At 35.4% G+C, this 14,690-nt stretch overlaps 1 protein-coding gene across 1 annotated transcript; it reads left to right on the top strand.

Moving 5' to 3' along the window:
• Window positions 1-3,590: 3,590 nt before the first annotated feature.
• Window positions 3,591-12,910, top strand: ASCRUDRAFT_6468 (uncharacterized protein; the record flags this gene model as incomplete). The annotated part of the gene is made up of 2 exons (XM_020191349.1): window positions 3,591-3,691; window positions 12,805-12,910. 2 exons carry the CDS (start codon window positions 3,591-3,593, stop codon window positions 12,908-12,910), a joined length of 207 nt encoding a protein of 68 aa, XP_020049132.1.
• Between the last annotated feature and the right edge of the window lie 1,780 nt (window positions 12,911-14,690).

Below are 14,690 nucleotides of genomic sequence, written 5' to 3'. Positions count from 1 at the left end.
TGTTGATATTTTGATTTGTGCAAAAGGACAATATTATAAAATAATAGGTAAGCCATTTTTTTTGAACGGCTTCTCATCGAAACGTTCAAAAATATCAAACGTTTTTTTTTCCGATTTGAATTGTGAAGACCAATTGTGGAATCCTTAATTAGTCAATTGCTTCTATTGAGAAACCACAAACAGAAGTCAAAGTAGAACAATTAAAAAGATTGAAAGAACATTTTGCTCAAGGATTTGAAAATTAAGTTATATCAAGAATCCGTCATGGTAGTAATTACTCAGAAGACAGATTAATTCACGGAACTTGATTATGTTTTGCTAATTGTGTCAAGTCGAGTGGTACATTTGCTACATCCTTTTCGAAGCAACGGATCTGGTTAGACAATCAAGTCGTCACATTTAAGGCGCTTTCATTGTGCTTCAACAACTTTGTCATTCATTTACCTAATTCATTCCATTTTCGAATATAATATTGCATTAAATTTCACCGATTTCAGGCTTCTTCACAAGAAAAAGGTACCCGAAAATCAATAATGATTTTTTGGAGACGCTTCATCAACTAACCGATGTTGGTGATAGCGATTGGGCCGGTGGTAACATTAGAACGAGTAGTCAAACAGATTTTTCCTCAAAGTTACACGGTAGCCACCTTTCAACCCGTTGAAATTAACAAACAACTGGCGCCTAGTCATCTACTGGTGCGAAATAGGGTTGATTAACTGCAGCTGTGAGAATTAAAATAGAGTTTCCAAACATATCTTTGGTCGACTAAATCCGCCATCGATGATTATTAGTATTCAAGGAATTAATCATCTGGGTCTGACTATTTCCTCTCACCCTTATACACAAAATTGATTTAAAGTAATTGATAGTGATCATCATTTAATTTCAGAACAAATTTTCAATTCGCAAATAAAATTCAGTTAAATTAAACAGAGACAATCATGCGGACATCACTCCGAAATAAGTGGAGACAACTATTTTTCATACTCTAGTTAATCTTTTTGATAAAGTTAATTTAGTTTACTGAAGTGCCAATCGAAATTGGAGTTCGTAAGCAGGTTCGAAAAAAACAAGTGGAACTTGTCTCAAAGTGTTTGCATTCCAGCCATTTCTTCAGACTCAAATGCCAAATTTGCAACGCGATCTAATATGCATACCAGATCGAAATTTACATATTCTACTTTTCATGAATTAATCAATTGATAAATGTATCGTAAGTTCAGCTAGAAATTGTTTGACAGCCTGATTTTCTTATATCTAAAGTAATTCCAAACTTACAAAAAAGATTATCTAGCTTTACAAAACGATATGCCATTTGATCATTAAATGTTGTTCTATTTTGCAGAAGGGGACCCTATACACACAAAACAATTTTATTTGATTGTAGTTAAAGTTACGCAGTTGAGAGCGTTCAATACCTGATGGTACAATTGACTTTCGTTTTAAATGAGTCTCTGTCTCAACTTCCTTGCTTATTTAATCATACTATACTTTTAGATTGTAGATAAATTTTTGCAAGTTCATCAAATACTTGTGAAATAAAGCGCGAAAACTCTGTTTCAATTCTCGGATTGTTCGTGCGAATATCGTAAGCTAAGTAACGTAAATGAATTGTTGGAGTCGAAACGCAACCACAATATATAGTAACCTTTATCGGAAAATTGGTCAATAAGATAATTTGCAATATAGTATTTCTTTTTTACTGATTTGCAATTTGCACTTTCCGTGATAGTGAAGATTCTTTCGAATCTCCACAACGACCACAACGACTTTCAAACGAACATTAGGTTGAACCACTCAATGATCATTAATTCTGTTAGGACTAGTGCTGAATGGCCGTTGATTCAAACGTTGATCACTATGAGCCTATCCAAATCCGATGATGCGATGAGTCAAGGTAATAGGAATTGTTGCCGCTAGTGGGGTCAATCGAACAGTAGGATGAACTGCAATTATTGCTCAAAAGTCAATCTGAGCGGCCTCTGTACTTAAACAACTTAAAAATACAACTAAAATATTGGAATTTAAACCTTCATTATGATAGTTGAACAATTTTTGATTTTCGACACATTAGACCAAGTTGTCTTTCGTCCAATCATAGTCAAGCAAACATTGATTGAATTCAATGCAGATAGGAAGAAAAAAGAAATTGTCATTTTTTCAGCCGATTATCCAAGGCTTTGATCGCCTGGTCCATCAGCTGCTCTTCTTATGTTAGATGACAACAATAGTCAAACATCCCTTAGCTACAATTGTTTAGGTGGCACCCGACTCGATGTCACACACTGCTTGGATTCTCCAACAATTATTCCGCTCTTCCGGGATATCATAAAATTTAAAGAAATGGATTGTATGCAATACATATCCAAGCCAATTCAGCTGAGTAATGATTTTCAGCAGAAAAATTTGATACCACCGATTTCCAATTATTTCAATTTTACTGGGATTGTCATTACTGGACCAATTGAAAAAACCAAATGGACTTTCAATCTTATGAAATACTGCAATTTCTTGAATGTCCTAAAGAGCTTCAAGAGGTCATTTCAATTGGATCACAACAAGATTCTCAGAATTCAACTTGGTTGAACATCATTCCCGTGCTGAATACGTCCTTGATTCAAGTGCAACAAGTCAAGTTAGGAATTCTGTTGAATTATTAACTAGTAGAAACACGCCAACTTATTTATCATTGAAGTGATTGGTGTTGATATTTCTACAAAAGGAGGATCTGTTATTGTTGGATGCATATTATGACCCCATCTCCACCTAAGTGGTAACTCACTATCAAATATGATTGGCCTGTCGAATTGACTGATAATGGTTACAATGACAACTTTGGTAAATTGATTCAATCAATTGAAAGATAGGTAAAATTATTGTTTAGCGATAGAGAATCAATAAATTATAGTTGTTCGGATGAGAAAAGCTGGGTTGAATAATTCGGTTCTTAACACTACATGTGTTTTGCTTCATTCACACTGGTTCTAATGTCATTGATTTAAGCATCAAACGACAACTTTAATTAAAAATCAATTTACTCAGACAGGTAATAATAGAGCATGAACAATGGTGAACCTTCCTCATCAGCTTTCAGCCACGCAAAACGTTCAAAACTTCGCAGCACAGCAAATCAGTTGCAGTGCAGTATATCTCTGTAGATTAAGATTCTCTATTTAATAGTGCTTATGGATTTTGCTCGACAGAACGTATATGTAAATTCGTTGTTGCTGACCTTCTGAAGCTCAAATCAGACGAAGCTCAATCATTTGCAATCAATTAATAGTAGGTGAGGATTTCTAAAGCTTGACAACCAATTTGTGTGGACTGATCGAAGAAGTGAATAACTCACGTCAAACATCGTTAAAGAGTGCTGCATCGGGTAATGCCACATCCATCAAGTCGCTGCACCTCATATATGAATTCTAGAATGAGATGATGAGAATAGAACCAACACAATAAAATGCAACAACGTAAATCTATTAATTGGCCATAATGCTCCAATCCAATATTGGAGCGCTGTATTCAGATATTCAATACGAGTTAACATTCAATTTCCAGTAGGCATTATTTATCAATCCTGATCGCCAATGCTTAAACAAGCCAAAAAACCTACCAACGTAAATGCTTCATTTGGTGTTCAATTACATGCTTTCAATCATGACTCCACCCCAAAAATTTTAACAAGAACGTAAATCATTCATTTGTTGGATTCAAGTCATCGAGCGACAAACAAATATTTGACATAAACTGTCGTAGATCTTTTCCAGACCAAATTGATACCCAGCAATGAATCCAGTTCTGCTATCTATAACAAATATATTAATGGCTGCGGAATCCATTTATGCTCGAAGCATTTGCACAATAAGTTGACGTGCCCCTGCATTATCCTTTCTTGCGTTGTTTGGATCTCATCTGACGAACTCAACCTCAATGAGTAATAATGCCAGGAAATATAATAATTGGGGTGGCCTATTAGACAGTCACAATATTTAACTCAGTAAGCCAACATCAAGTGGAAAACAGTGAAAATGGCTGTCTTGTTGTTGAACTTATTTTCAAAAGGTTTCTTTCTTATCTAATACATGCATCAACATCCATTTTTTGCTACTTGGCACACACTTTAATATGAAAGCAATATCTATCAAATACCTCAGACCCACTATGAAAATAAGCAAGCGACGTAAAAATTATCATTACAATACGAAGAGCTATCTCTTCAACTGAATATCTATATTTATAACTAAAAGTATCGATAGCTCGATCTTAATGAAATCATCACCAGTTCTTGAAGAAGTTGATCATTAAGCAACACAATTGTCCGTAGGTGAAATTAACTTTGTTGAAAGATCTTACCAATACTCAATCGGCGATCTTGTTGAAGAAGCAGATCTATCCCATTGAGATTATAATATATCATTGCTCCATGCTTTTTTGACGTTGAAACAATTCGCACAACCCAAATCGTCATCTGCTTTGGCAAAGCGATCCATTTCAGCGGACTAGTCATGTTTGTCAACTTGAATCACCAATATCAATCAGAAAAAAGAACTGTGAAACGAAAAAGCGGATGTAATGTTAAGCAGAAAGAAAATGGTTCTGAATGAATAACGGCAATAATAGGTGCCAGGAGATTCTTCCAGAGCTAGGACATAGTTAAATTGATATCGATGTTGCGGTGACTCAAATCGATACAATAAGATTGTTGAATTTTTTAGCGGCCGTTTACAACCACAGTATTTGCAAAAGAGTTTGCAAGACAGTTTTTCTAAGACGGTCAGTAGACATTCAAGTTTAACTATATCATTCTACTGCAAAACTTACAACTAAAAAAAATGTCCTAAAAATTGATATAGGATTGTTCTATTGGAAGCATGCGGCACCAGTTTGGTTTCAAAAAATCAGAAACAATGCCATCTCTCACAATATCAAAATTCAAAAGTTTTTCGATCGATCTTTGTTGGTAAATTCAAGAAGCTCAATATTGATATCGGTGGAGGATAATCTTATGGCCAGAACGAAATGATTCATATTGGGAAGGAGAACGAATCTTTTCTAAGGAGTTGCGCAACGAATGATTTTGCGGCTCCAAAATTGGTGCCTTGCACCCACTAATCGGCAGTCAAATTCTGCCGACAGACACCTGTTAGAAGAACTTAAGGAGATAGCTCAGTCGGGTTCCCAAGTGTGAGCATTGAAAGAATGACACGGACATTTAACCAAATGAATTGATACTTATCTTCAACGATCAATCATTGATGCTGATGTTCATTGATACTTTTAATTAAGTGTGTGTAGATTATAAGTATTGGTTAACACAGTGAGGACCAGATTCCACTTCATTCAGCGCATCTCGAGAAGTCATTTGCTAGTTTATCAATCCATTATTTATCTGGTGTTATCGGAGAGTTTCAATGTGCTTCTAGCACAAAGGACGTGTTCCATTTATTACCTTTATGAGAATATTACTTCATATCATACCGATTATAGACTTCTTCACAACATTGATTAAGAAACTGTGAGTGAATTAATCCCGGGTAACATCTTATCGACTAATAGATGGTCGTGACAGTAATTGGGCAAATGGAAAAATCGGACGGAAAAGCTAAAATGCGCTTCTTGACAATCATAACTGGTTTGTTCCTTTGTTGGTCTTGAATGAATGAAGCACTTGTTGCGTTATCAATTGTTGAACCATAATAGGTTTCATTGACTGACAGAAAAAATTGGACAATATTCTTTCAAAGCATATCACATGTACTTAAAACTTTGGTCGTTTTTAGCAATCAATCGGGAAATAGTCTCTTCGCTATGAAACATTTCCCTCATTGATATTCTCATCATCGATCTAAGGATAGTGGTGGTGAATTTCATTCTATTGGAAAACTAACTTCAATATGCATCTATCAGTAAGTTACGTTAATACAAAGGGCCAACGTTGCTGATATCATCACCAAGTCAGTTGAAAAAACGGCAACTGATTATTCTTTAAATTATTCAATCAAGTGAATGATGTTGGATTAAAAGTCAATCAATATTGCACTTCGTGAAGATATTTAAAGAGAACAAAATTAATTAGTCTCACACATTTTGCTTTGCTGTTTTCTTTCTCATCTTAATTTCCAAATTTACAACAAAATCCACTTTGGAACCTTTACATTTCAAGATTTCAACAATTTCTATGTTCATGAGAATTTCATATTCATCATCTGGAGATCATTATCCATTTAACTTTAATATTATTTTCAATCTGATTCTGACTTGTTCTATTCGAGCTTGCACATGTTCCATTTTCCGTTTGAAGCGTTAGATGATCATAACTGAAAGGTTTCAATTTTTACATTTGGCTTTGTGTTATTATTGTTCTAGTTACGAGTTATGATTATTTCTGATTTCATTGAAACAAAATAGGACTCTTTGTCTTGGCTCCTCTTTCTTTAGGACTGCTTTTCTATTCCCGACTTTTTATTTTGCACTTTGAACCTCAATTGGATGTCTCTCCTTTGATTTTTATGTGTGATATATATTCCAAAAATATCTCTTCAATTTTTTAAATCGATCTGATAAGGATTGAAAGCAAGATGTTATAAATAATGTATTGGAAAATAGACCCCAATACACTTTATAAAGGATTCAACTATTCAACCACTTAAAATATTAAAATCAATTATAACATCTCACATGTTATCTGAAACCAATGTATTGTTTCACAAGGAAGGAATGTCTTCCAAATTTCCAGATTGTCTTGAATACGTGTATTAATCAATCATGAGGTGAGATCCATTAATGATCAAAAATCAGTCTGTGACTGCGGCTGGATGGGCGTTGTTCAATACTTGGTTCAGCAACAGACCCACCATTAACTTTGATACTGATGAGCATATGGTAATGGAAGTCATAGCTGCGAAAGGTGTCAACGAACACCAACGAAACATTCTGGCGATGATGAGGAATAGGTCACATCGGCTTGCAAATCCTAAGAAATTAGATATTACAAAGGAGACAGTGGTGAAGTGATTAAAGTTAAAAAGAAACAAAAGACAGTGATTCTTCGTAATTATAAAGAAATTTACTTCTTTGGGATGTTCTTAAATTGATCAATTATTGCCCTGATGATCAAGAAAGCCAATCCGAACTGCAAATTGGTTCAGCGGGTTTTGCTGAATTTGGATCCATTCTCCGTTTGATGCTTTTCTTAACTTTGACAACGAATATGTCGCGGACGTTCCTTGAAATAGAAGTTTGGAGGAAAAAACATTCAATGGTCACTAACGGATGACAAATTTTTTTTTTGATGACGGCCGGCGGGGCCTTTGATGAAGAAACGGAAAAGAATTCAAAAGACATTTGGCAGATTCAATTCAATTCGGCAACCACTTTAATGAGTCAAATACTATGTTAGCACTTTTTACATCCTTCAATTATGGTGGTTATGGTTACTACAGGGGAAACAGCGGAGAACAAAAGCATTTCAATCCCAAAGAATGAATCAATTCATTGAATGTGGAAATGACTTTCACGCCGATTTTGAAGAAGGATAGATGCAGAATCAGCAAGAGTTAGTTTGATCAATAAATAATACCAATGTTATATCCGATAACGCTTCAGGTGCATCAACTCCTTTTGAAAGACGAGTTCAGTAATTAGTTGATGTGAGAAAAGCAGACACATACATCGATGTTGTCAATGGTGACGATACTTGTGCAACAGAAACAAATTTCAAGGGCACTAGTTTAGAAATCACTGATGACCAACATTTTCCAATTCCACCAAAGAATATCACTAGCCTTCGACATTTGGCGCAAGTTACTCACAATGGTTAGGATGGTCAGTTAGAAAATTTCAAACTGCAATAGACAACTATGGAGTGAATATTGTTGCGTGTGAAAAAGGCGTTAAATTTCTTGTATTTTGGGCCAAAAACGTTCAAAATGATTTTGTATTCATTACTGAATGTCCTTTGCTTCAAATTTCCATGAACAACAGCCATCATTGTATTCATCGAAGGAACACTTCCGCCAAAATGAATACACTTTCTGCAATATTAAAACACCATTATGATCATCCAAAACTTGTATTTCGGATATAAACAGTTCACAGAGATGAACAAGTTGCAACATAATAAAATTAGCTTTAGTGGAGAATATACATCCGTCTGATGTAGCTGCGCATATTAATAGTGGGAAATGATTAAAGACTAGGGAGAATAAATCTAACGCTATTGATCGTCAAGCTGTCAGGATCAAACCAGAACCAGCAAAATCATTGATTCTTGTGACAATCATACTTGACTGATTACTCAGCTTAACAAACAACGCACCTGGTGTTGCTGAAATTGATAATGGCATGATTACAACTTTATTAACGAGTTCTGACATGCAAATGATTCGATCCATCATGTCACCAGGCACGTTTACTCTTTCAAAACGGAAAGGCTGTCAATTAAACGAAAAAAATGAAAAAAAAATGAAACATCAAATGATTTACTGGATTGTTCAAAATGAATAGTAGAGAGCTTTCATTTTGCATATACCATCAATTCGCTCTATTGTGTTGCATTCAATAATCCGTACGGAGCTCCAGGAAAAGTGGTTGGACAAGCAAAGTAAGATGTTTAGAGGGAAGCCCATTTGGTGCTCAAATGATTGCTTTCACTCACAATTTCACACAATCGATTTTCTAGAAGGAGATCAAGAATTCATCTCTTAGTGTTAATTCTTCGAATATATCTACTGTCATTACAGCGAATAGTCTGGCAAAAATCTCAAAACAAGTTCAATCCAAGACGAATCAGATTAAGGCATTAAAATGAAGTCATTCTATACTAGATGATGTCATTAAAGCTCCAAGCCGCTCAGCTGATATTCAATGTTCAACAGGAATCACCTTTCATTGTCCCATTGATCTTTCAGTGTGGAACTAAAGAACCAAAAATATGAACGATGAGAAAGATCTCGAGAAAAGTGAACGGTAATGCAATGACATGAATCATTTTACTTCGGCAACTTTAACACCAAAATCATTCTTGATTGCTGAAGCTATCTCCAATTTGTTGGTTAACTATTCAAGTGTCGAATAGAAAGTAATCGATAGCTTTCTTTCTGTGAAGCTACCTAATATTGGAGACAAAACTATGATCAAACTCGCACCGACCATTAAGATTACCATTCTACCGTGGAAGCATTGCTTCAGCAAGAAACTATATTACTAGAACAAGGCGATTTTGTTCAGCAGTGCAATTAAAGCAAACTAGATTTTATTGAAATCATCAACAATTGCTGCTGAACAGAAGCCTTTAAGGGTAACAAAATCTATTTCTAAGATTCTAAAACATTTCTCAGTTGGCTTATCAATCCCTCAAAGCTGATAATGGACAGTTTCTACTGCAAGAGAACTTAATTGTGTTAAGTAAAACAATGATTATTCATTGCCGTTATGAGCATCATTTGAAAACAATAATGCAAAAGAAACTGTCAAATCGATGCTAACCAGCAGTCAAATTCCTCTGAGCTGATTAACACAAGCAAAGGTGTAAAGTGCTTTTGTCAAGTGCCGGCCCACATGAAAACTGATGGTTAGGCCCCAGATGCTCAATATGATCGATTAGGATCATCGGCTACTCAGCCGCCTTTACCACGTACAATATCCGGCAATGAAAAGCAAAGGCAGCTTTGTCGAATGAGCCAGTTGTTTATCTACTTGGTTCTCATCATCCTGATCGACCTCTAAACGTCATAAAGATCGTTGAAAACGAAACAGGCACTCCATCGGCTACGCAGCTGTGCATTTTTCGATCAATACAATCGGAACTGCTCTCATCCCTAGGAATAACCAACAATTCAGTTTGTCCGCTCAATGTTTTTTTTTTACATCAAGTTGCTTAATATCCATTTGGGTGGAAGGCACGTTCCACTTCCGGAAAACCAAAGAATGAAACTCAAACAGTAAGGACTGCTTATAAACAAGTTCGCAATAAGAGATTTGGGATCTCCGACATCGTCCTTGCTAGTTAATGATGAGTAACCAAACGATTGATAAAAGGTCTCATTGAAATGTTATATTGAGGCAATTCAATCGAATTCTGAAATGATAACATTGGAAAACAATTAATATATAGCACCGAAAAATTTGAGAATGATCTTCAATCTACAATTCTTGCTGCTAATGATAATGATACATCTCGTTCTGGAAAAGGTAGACAATCATGTATGGCTTCAACTGTCACTTTTGGTATCGTTTTGCTACATCATTCCACGATATATTTTGCTAATCCATTAAAAGATCATCTTGCTGGTGCATTCAGACGGTGACGAAACGCTGTACCAAACAGAGTGGATGAGCAACTATCACACGATAGTAATAATATTCATTTTAATCATATTGAGTGCAGAAATTATGACAATATAAATATCCATCCTTCAACGACCTTTCTGTGAAACGATTTTTCCAACTATATCTTTCTAGTGAGAGTGGTTCCGCAAGTAGTAATTTGACAAGGAAAACTCAAAATGGCTCCTCCTCAAGCAGAAAAGGTAGGCTGCTTTCTTGGACCTCACAAAAGTTTCTTCTCTTGCATTGCTCAACTATTGAAAGTAGTGGCTGTTTCAAAAGCGGAGAATATGCCTACTCGAAAACTGTTTCAACCAATGCTAAATGAACAGAAGACAGCAGATTTCATAATTGAACCAAATTGTGATATTTATTTAAAGATGACACTTTCCCTTCATACAAGTTGATCTATGTATATCCAAGCACAATGATGTTAATGATGATTCAGTTACTCAGCACATTTCGAAAAGCATGTAATACCTCAACTATATTGTTAGAGAACCCAATGTCGCTGCCATGTTTAGATAGATGGTTCATGAATTTCATTCTAATCCAATCCAATTATATCTAACTGTATCTGCTCAGAGTGTTCCAATTAGAACTCTGATTGTATTTTTGCGCAGGAGTGAGTAGCTTATATTTAATTCTCTTCAATCCATTTTCTTTGCAGATATGTTTTACATTGATTCCAATCACCAAGTCTGGCAAAACTTGAAGTTTTTACAATTCTATCGTTGAAGTATTTAGATAAGTGTTTTATATATGAGAACTTGAATTATCATTGCTTTGTCACTTTAGCTTTTGATCGTTAACGTTATTCGATTCTCAAACTGGTGCTATATCTATTTTAAATAAATGTTATTCTATAATCTATTCTCACATTTCATCTATATTTACATTTTATCTATATTTATTTCAATCATTTTTTGGTTCCCATTCATCAATCGTCAATGGATTTACTCTGGAGATGAACCTAAGGAAAACTTTCAGAACAAGTTCACTTCCACCGGTGATTGAAATTTAGCTCGTTCGGCTGCCCAATTCGATTCACTTAAAACCAGTCCGCATGCAAGCAGCTACACCGATAATTCAATTATTTTTTTAAGGACCTACCTTTTTCGTTTGACCATCATCCGAGCTGCCCAAGGTTCAAACGGGTTACCAATAGGAATGGTCTTGAGATGAATGAATCATTATTGATCAATATTGGAATTCGAATAATACATCAGCCATGCAATTCATGGACTGCACTGCTGTACTTACTTTCGATCATTGGTTTAATGAACTTGACTCGCATCCAATAGTTGACTCATCTCCAATCAACTGCTTGCTGTCAGAACACAACCTGACATTGAAATCATCTTTATCATGAATCTCAGAGCCAGTATGAAGTTTGGCGGAGGAGCTAGCATCCATCATTTCAAGATGGAAAATATAACTTCAGCAGAGTCATTATTTCAGATAGTGAAATGAATATTACTTCAAAATCATTGATTCATTGTCAATTGTTGAAGAAGTTCAAGGTCAACGAGCAGCACCGTACCCAAGTAGGGTGAACTTATCGAAGGGCAATACTTTAGCTCCACGCGCCCTATTATCGAGATAAGAGTGCAATTCTTGATGTTGAAATCAAAATGGGATCCTTCTTTCATTCTTGACAAATGAGCTAAGCTGCCAAGATAGTTAATAAGGAATATCTTTTAAAAAAAACAGAATGAATTGATTTCAGCAGAGCGACGTTCAATCATTGTTGCTAGCCACAGTGGTTAAAGACAAAACAGTCAAGGAAAATCCAATATTTAATCAATAACGTGAAAGAAATGGTTCTCACCGGACCGGACTAAATTAGTTGCAAACAATTGCTTCAAATGGTCGCCCATAGCTATGGTGATGTTACTGCTCCACCTGAGAAATCAGATATATTATGAATAATCATTTTTATGCTTTCAATTGGAAGCGCAATTTCTTTTGAAATTGACCGCTAGACAGCTTTCTAGAGATGGAGCTCTTGCATTTCAAGTATATGACGATCCTCTTGGGAGAAAATCTACATCAAATACGTATGTTTCAAAATTAAAGAAGAAATTGATTGGATATAAGCAACTCTCATACTGAGTGAATGATTAGAAACATGTCTCAGACAGATTGATCCTTACAATTCAATTTAGTCTTATCGGTTGCAATAACTACGATCGAGGTTTGTTAGATCCTGTTCTGTATAGCACTTCAAAATGTTGGACATCCATTTTTCATGATCATGTTTTAGTTGCTGCAGAGCAATTGCTGAGATTAATATAGCACAGACATTAGTGATTGCAATCTCTACAATCAAAGATAAAGGATTATTAAATCAGTTCCTTCAATATGATATTGAACAGTAAAAGAATTAACGCAACATGTGCTTAAAATTGCGTTGGAGAAAGTGCGAACGGAGTCAAGAAGGATCAAATAAAATATTTACATATCTTTGGGAAGAGTATTTGAAAAAGGCTTTCAAACAGCGATTCTTGATGCTAAAGTCCGTTCAAAATATAGAGCTATTATGGTTGCATTACAAGCTGTAGATGATTCTGATAACTAGGATATTTGATAAGGCACATTCCTGGTAAGCACACAATTAGTTTGTCCATGAAACCATGATATATCTGGGTTTTGCCAGTGCCCCAATATATTTGTTAAACAAAAGACTTCTCGATTGATTACTTTGATAAGATGATTACTTTAGATCATACTGATTGATCACTGCTTGACGAGACGGAATATACAACACTGGGTAATGGAGCTCTGCTAACAGCTCTTCAAATGACAGTTGTCAGTGACAGTGATTCGGCAAGTGACGTAACGATAAGCAAACATCAAGGTAGCTTTTGTTCACAATATTAAATGGTGACCAGCACTCCTGGACCTGAAACAAGCGAGTTCTTAGTACGTGGTGCTCTACCGACGCAGGTTATGTTCTGTAACTGCAGTGACGAAGAGCGGACTAACTATTCGCAACATATTATATGAACAAACAGCACTGGCAAACAGTTTTTTGATGTATTGAAATGATTGATTGGCTTTCGCTCTTTCATTTCATTCTTCTACTATTAATAGATGTTACCATATTGAGATTAATCTTCGTTTTATGAAGAAGCTTATTTCAATGGGCTAGTAATACCCAGTTATATCAATTCAAAAGTCTATCACGGTAGCATTGAATGCAATCTAGTTCAATGATCCACGCCTTAAACTCATGTTAAATTAATCAATCACGACTAATACGTTCGATGAAATTTTAATCCAAACCACTATTTGTGTCGAAACGTGAAAAGAATAAATTTAGTTGCCTTGAAACCATATTCTACTGAGAAGTTTTTCACATCCGTTGCAGTTCAAAGGCCACAGGCACAACTACTTAAGACCTTCTACGCCGCGGAATTTAAGAAATAGATGGATTTGTCATAGTCCCCTCTGTTAGTATTTCATAACCCTAATTTTTACTTACCTACTGATATTCGAATCTCATCTTCACACTTCAACTTTTGCTCCTTTGACATATTCTACCTTGACAGCTACCATCTATCTTTTATACATGAGCTTCTGCATTTGTTAAACTTCAACTTTTCGTAATGCAAGTTGAGTTATGCCATTACTATCTTTGATAATCTTATTACAGAATATGATTGTCTGATTAAGTCTCTCATGTTTGTGAAGGCTGCTTCTCCTATTCCAAGGAAATACATTCTGTAATTTTTACTTTTTATCCACGATATGAAAACCACCGATATTTCATTATTTCATATATTGCTTTACAATTATCTGCGGCGGCACAATATTATTATGCTATTCGAAACACTATACAAATATATTGTATATTGAAATAATTTCATCATTTTGATTTGCAACCAATATTCTGCATATAATCAGAAATTATATCAGTTGTGAATTTTCAAGTCGTTTGTATCAATCTGCGCATTCTACCCCACTTTCAGCGATTTGACATGAGCAGTGATATCTTGTGGTGAGCTGGAAATTGGGTTGATTTCACATCATTGTAAATAAACAGCATTATCTGTCGGTTTGGTTGTGCATGAATTGTGGCCATTGGGTCCTCTGATTAATATGTGTGGATGCATCAAAGCAGTCAATACGTCAACACTGCCTGAAACAGTGGCTGTGCTGCACCTCAATGAAAAACATATTAAACAATGCAATGACGAAGATTCATAGATTGCTCGTCAGCATCCAATCATGTTTAACTTTCAATTCTCTCATTGAAGTGACAACAACAGTTAATTACTTCAGTTGTTCACGACGAATGACACATTTTTGCTGCGGTGCGTATTTCGGCTTTAGCCGCAAACCACCAGAGTTCGACG

This window comes from Ascoidea rubescens (genome assembly GCF_001661345.1).
Source record: "Ascoidea rubescens DSM 1968 unplaced genomic scaffold ASCRUscaffold_2, whole genome shotgun sequence".
NCBI classification, from domain to species: Eukaryota; Fungi; Ascomycota; class Saccharomycetes; order Ascoideales; family Ascoideaceae; genus Ascoidea; species Ascoidea rubescens.
This window is presented reverse-complemented; position numbering and strand designations above follow the sequence as displayed.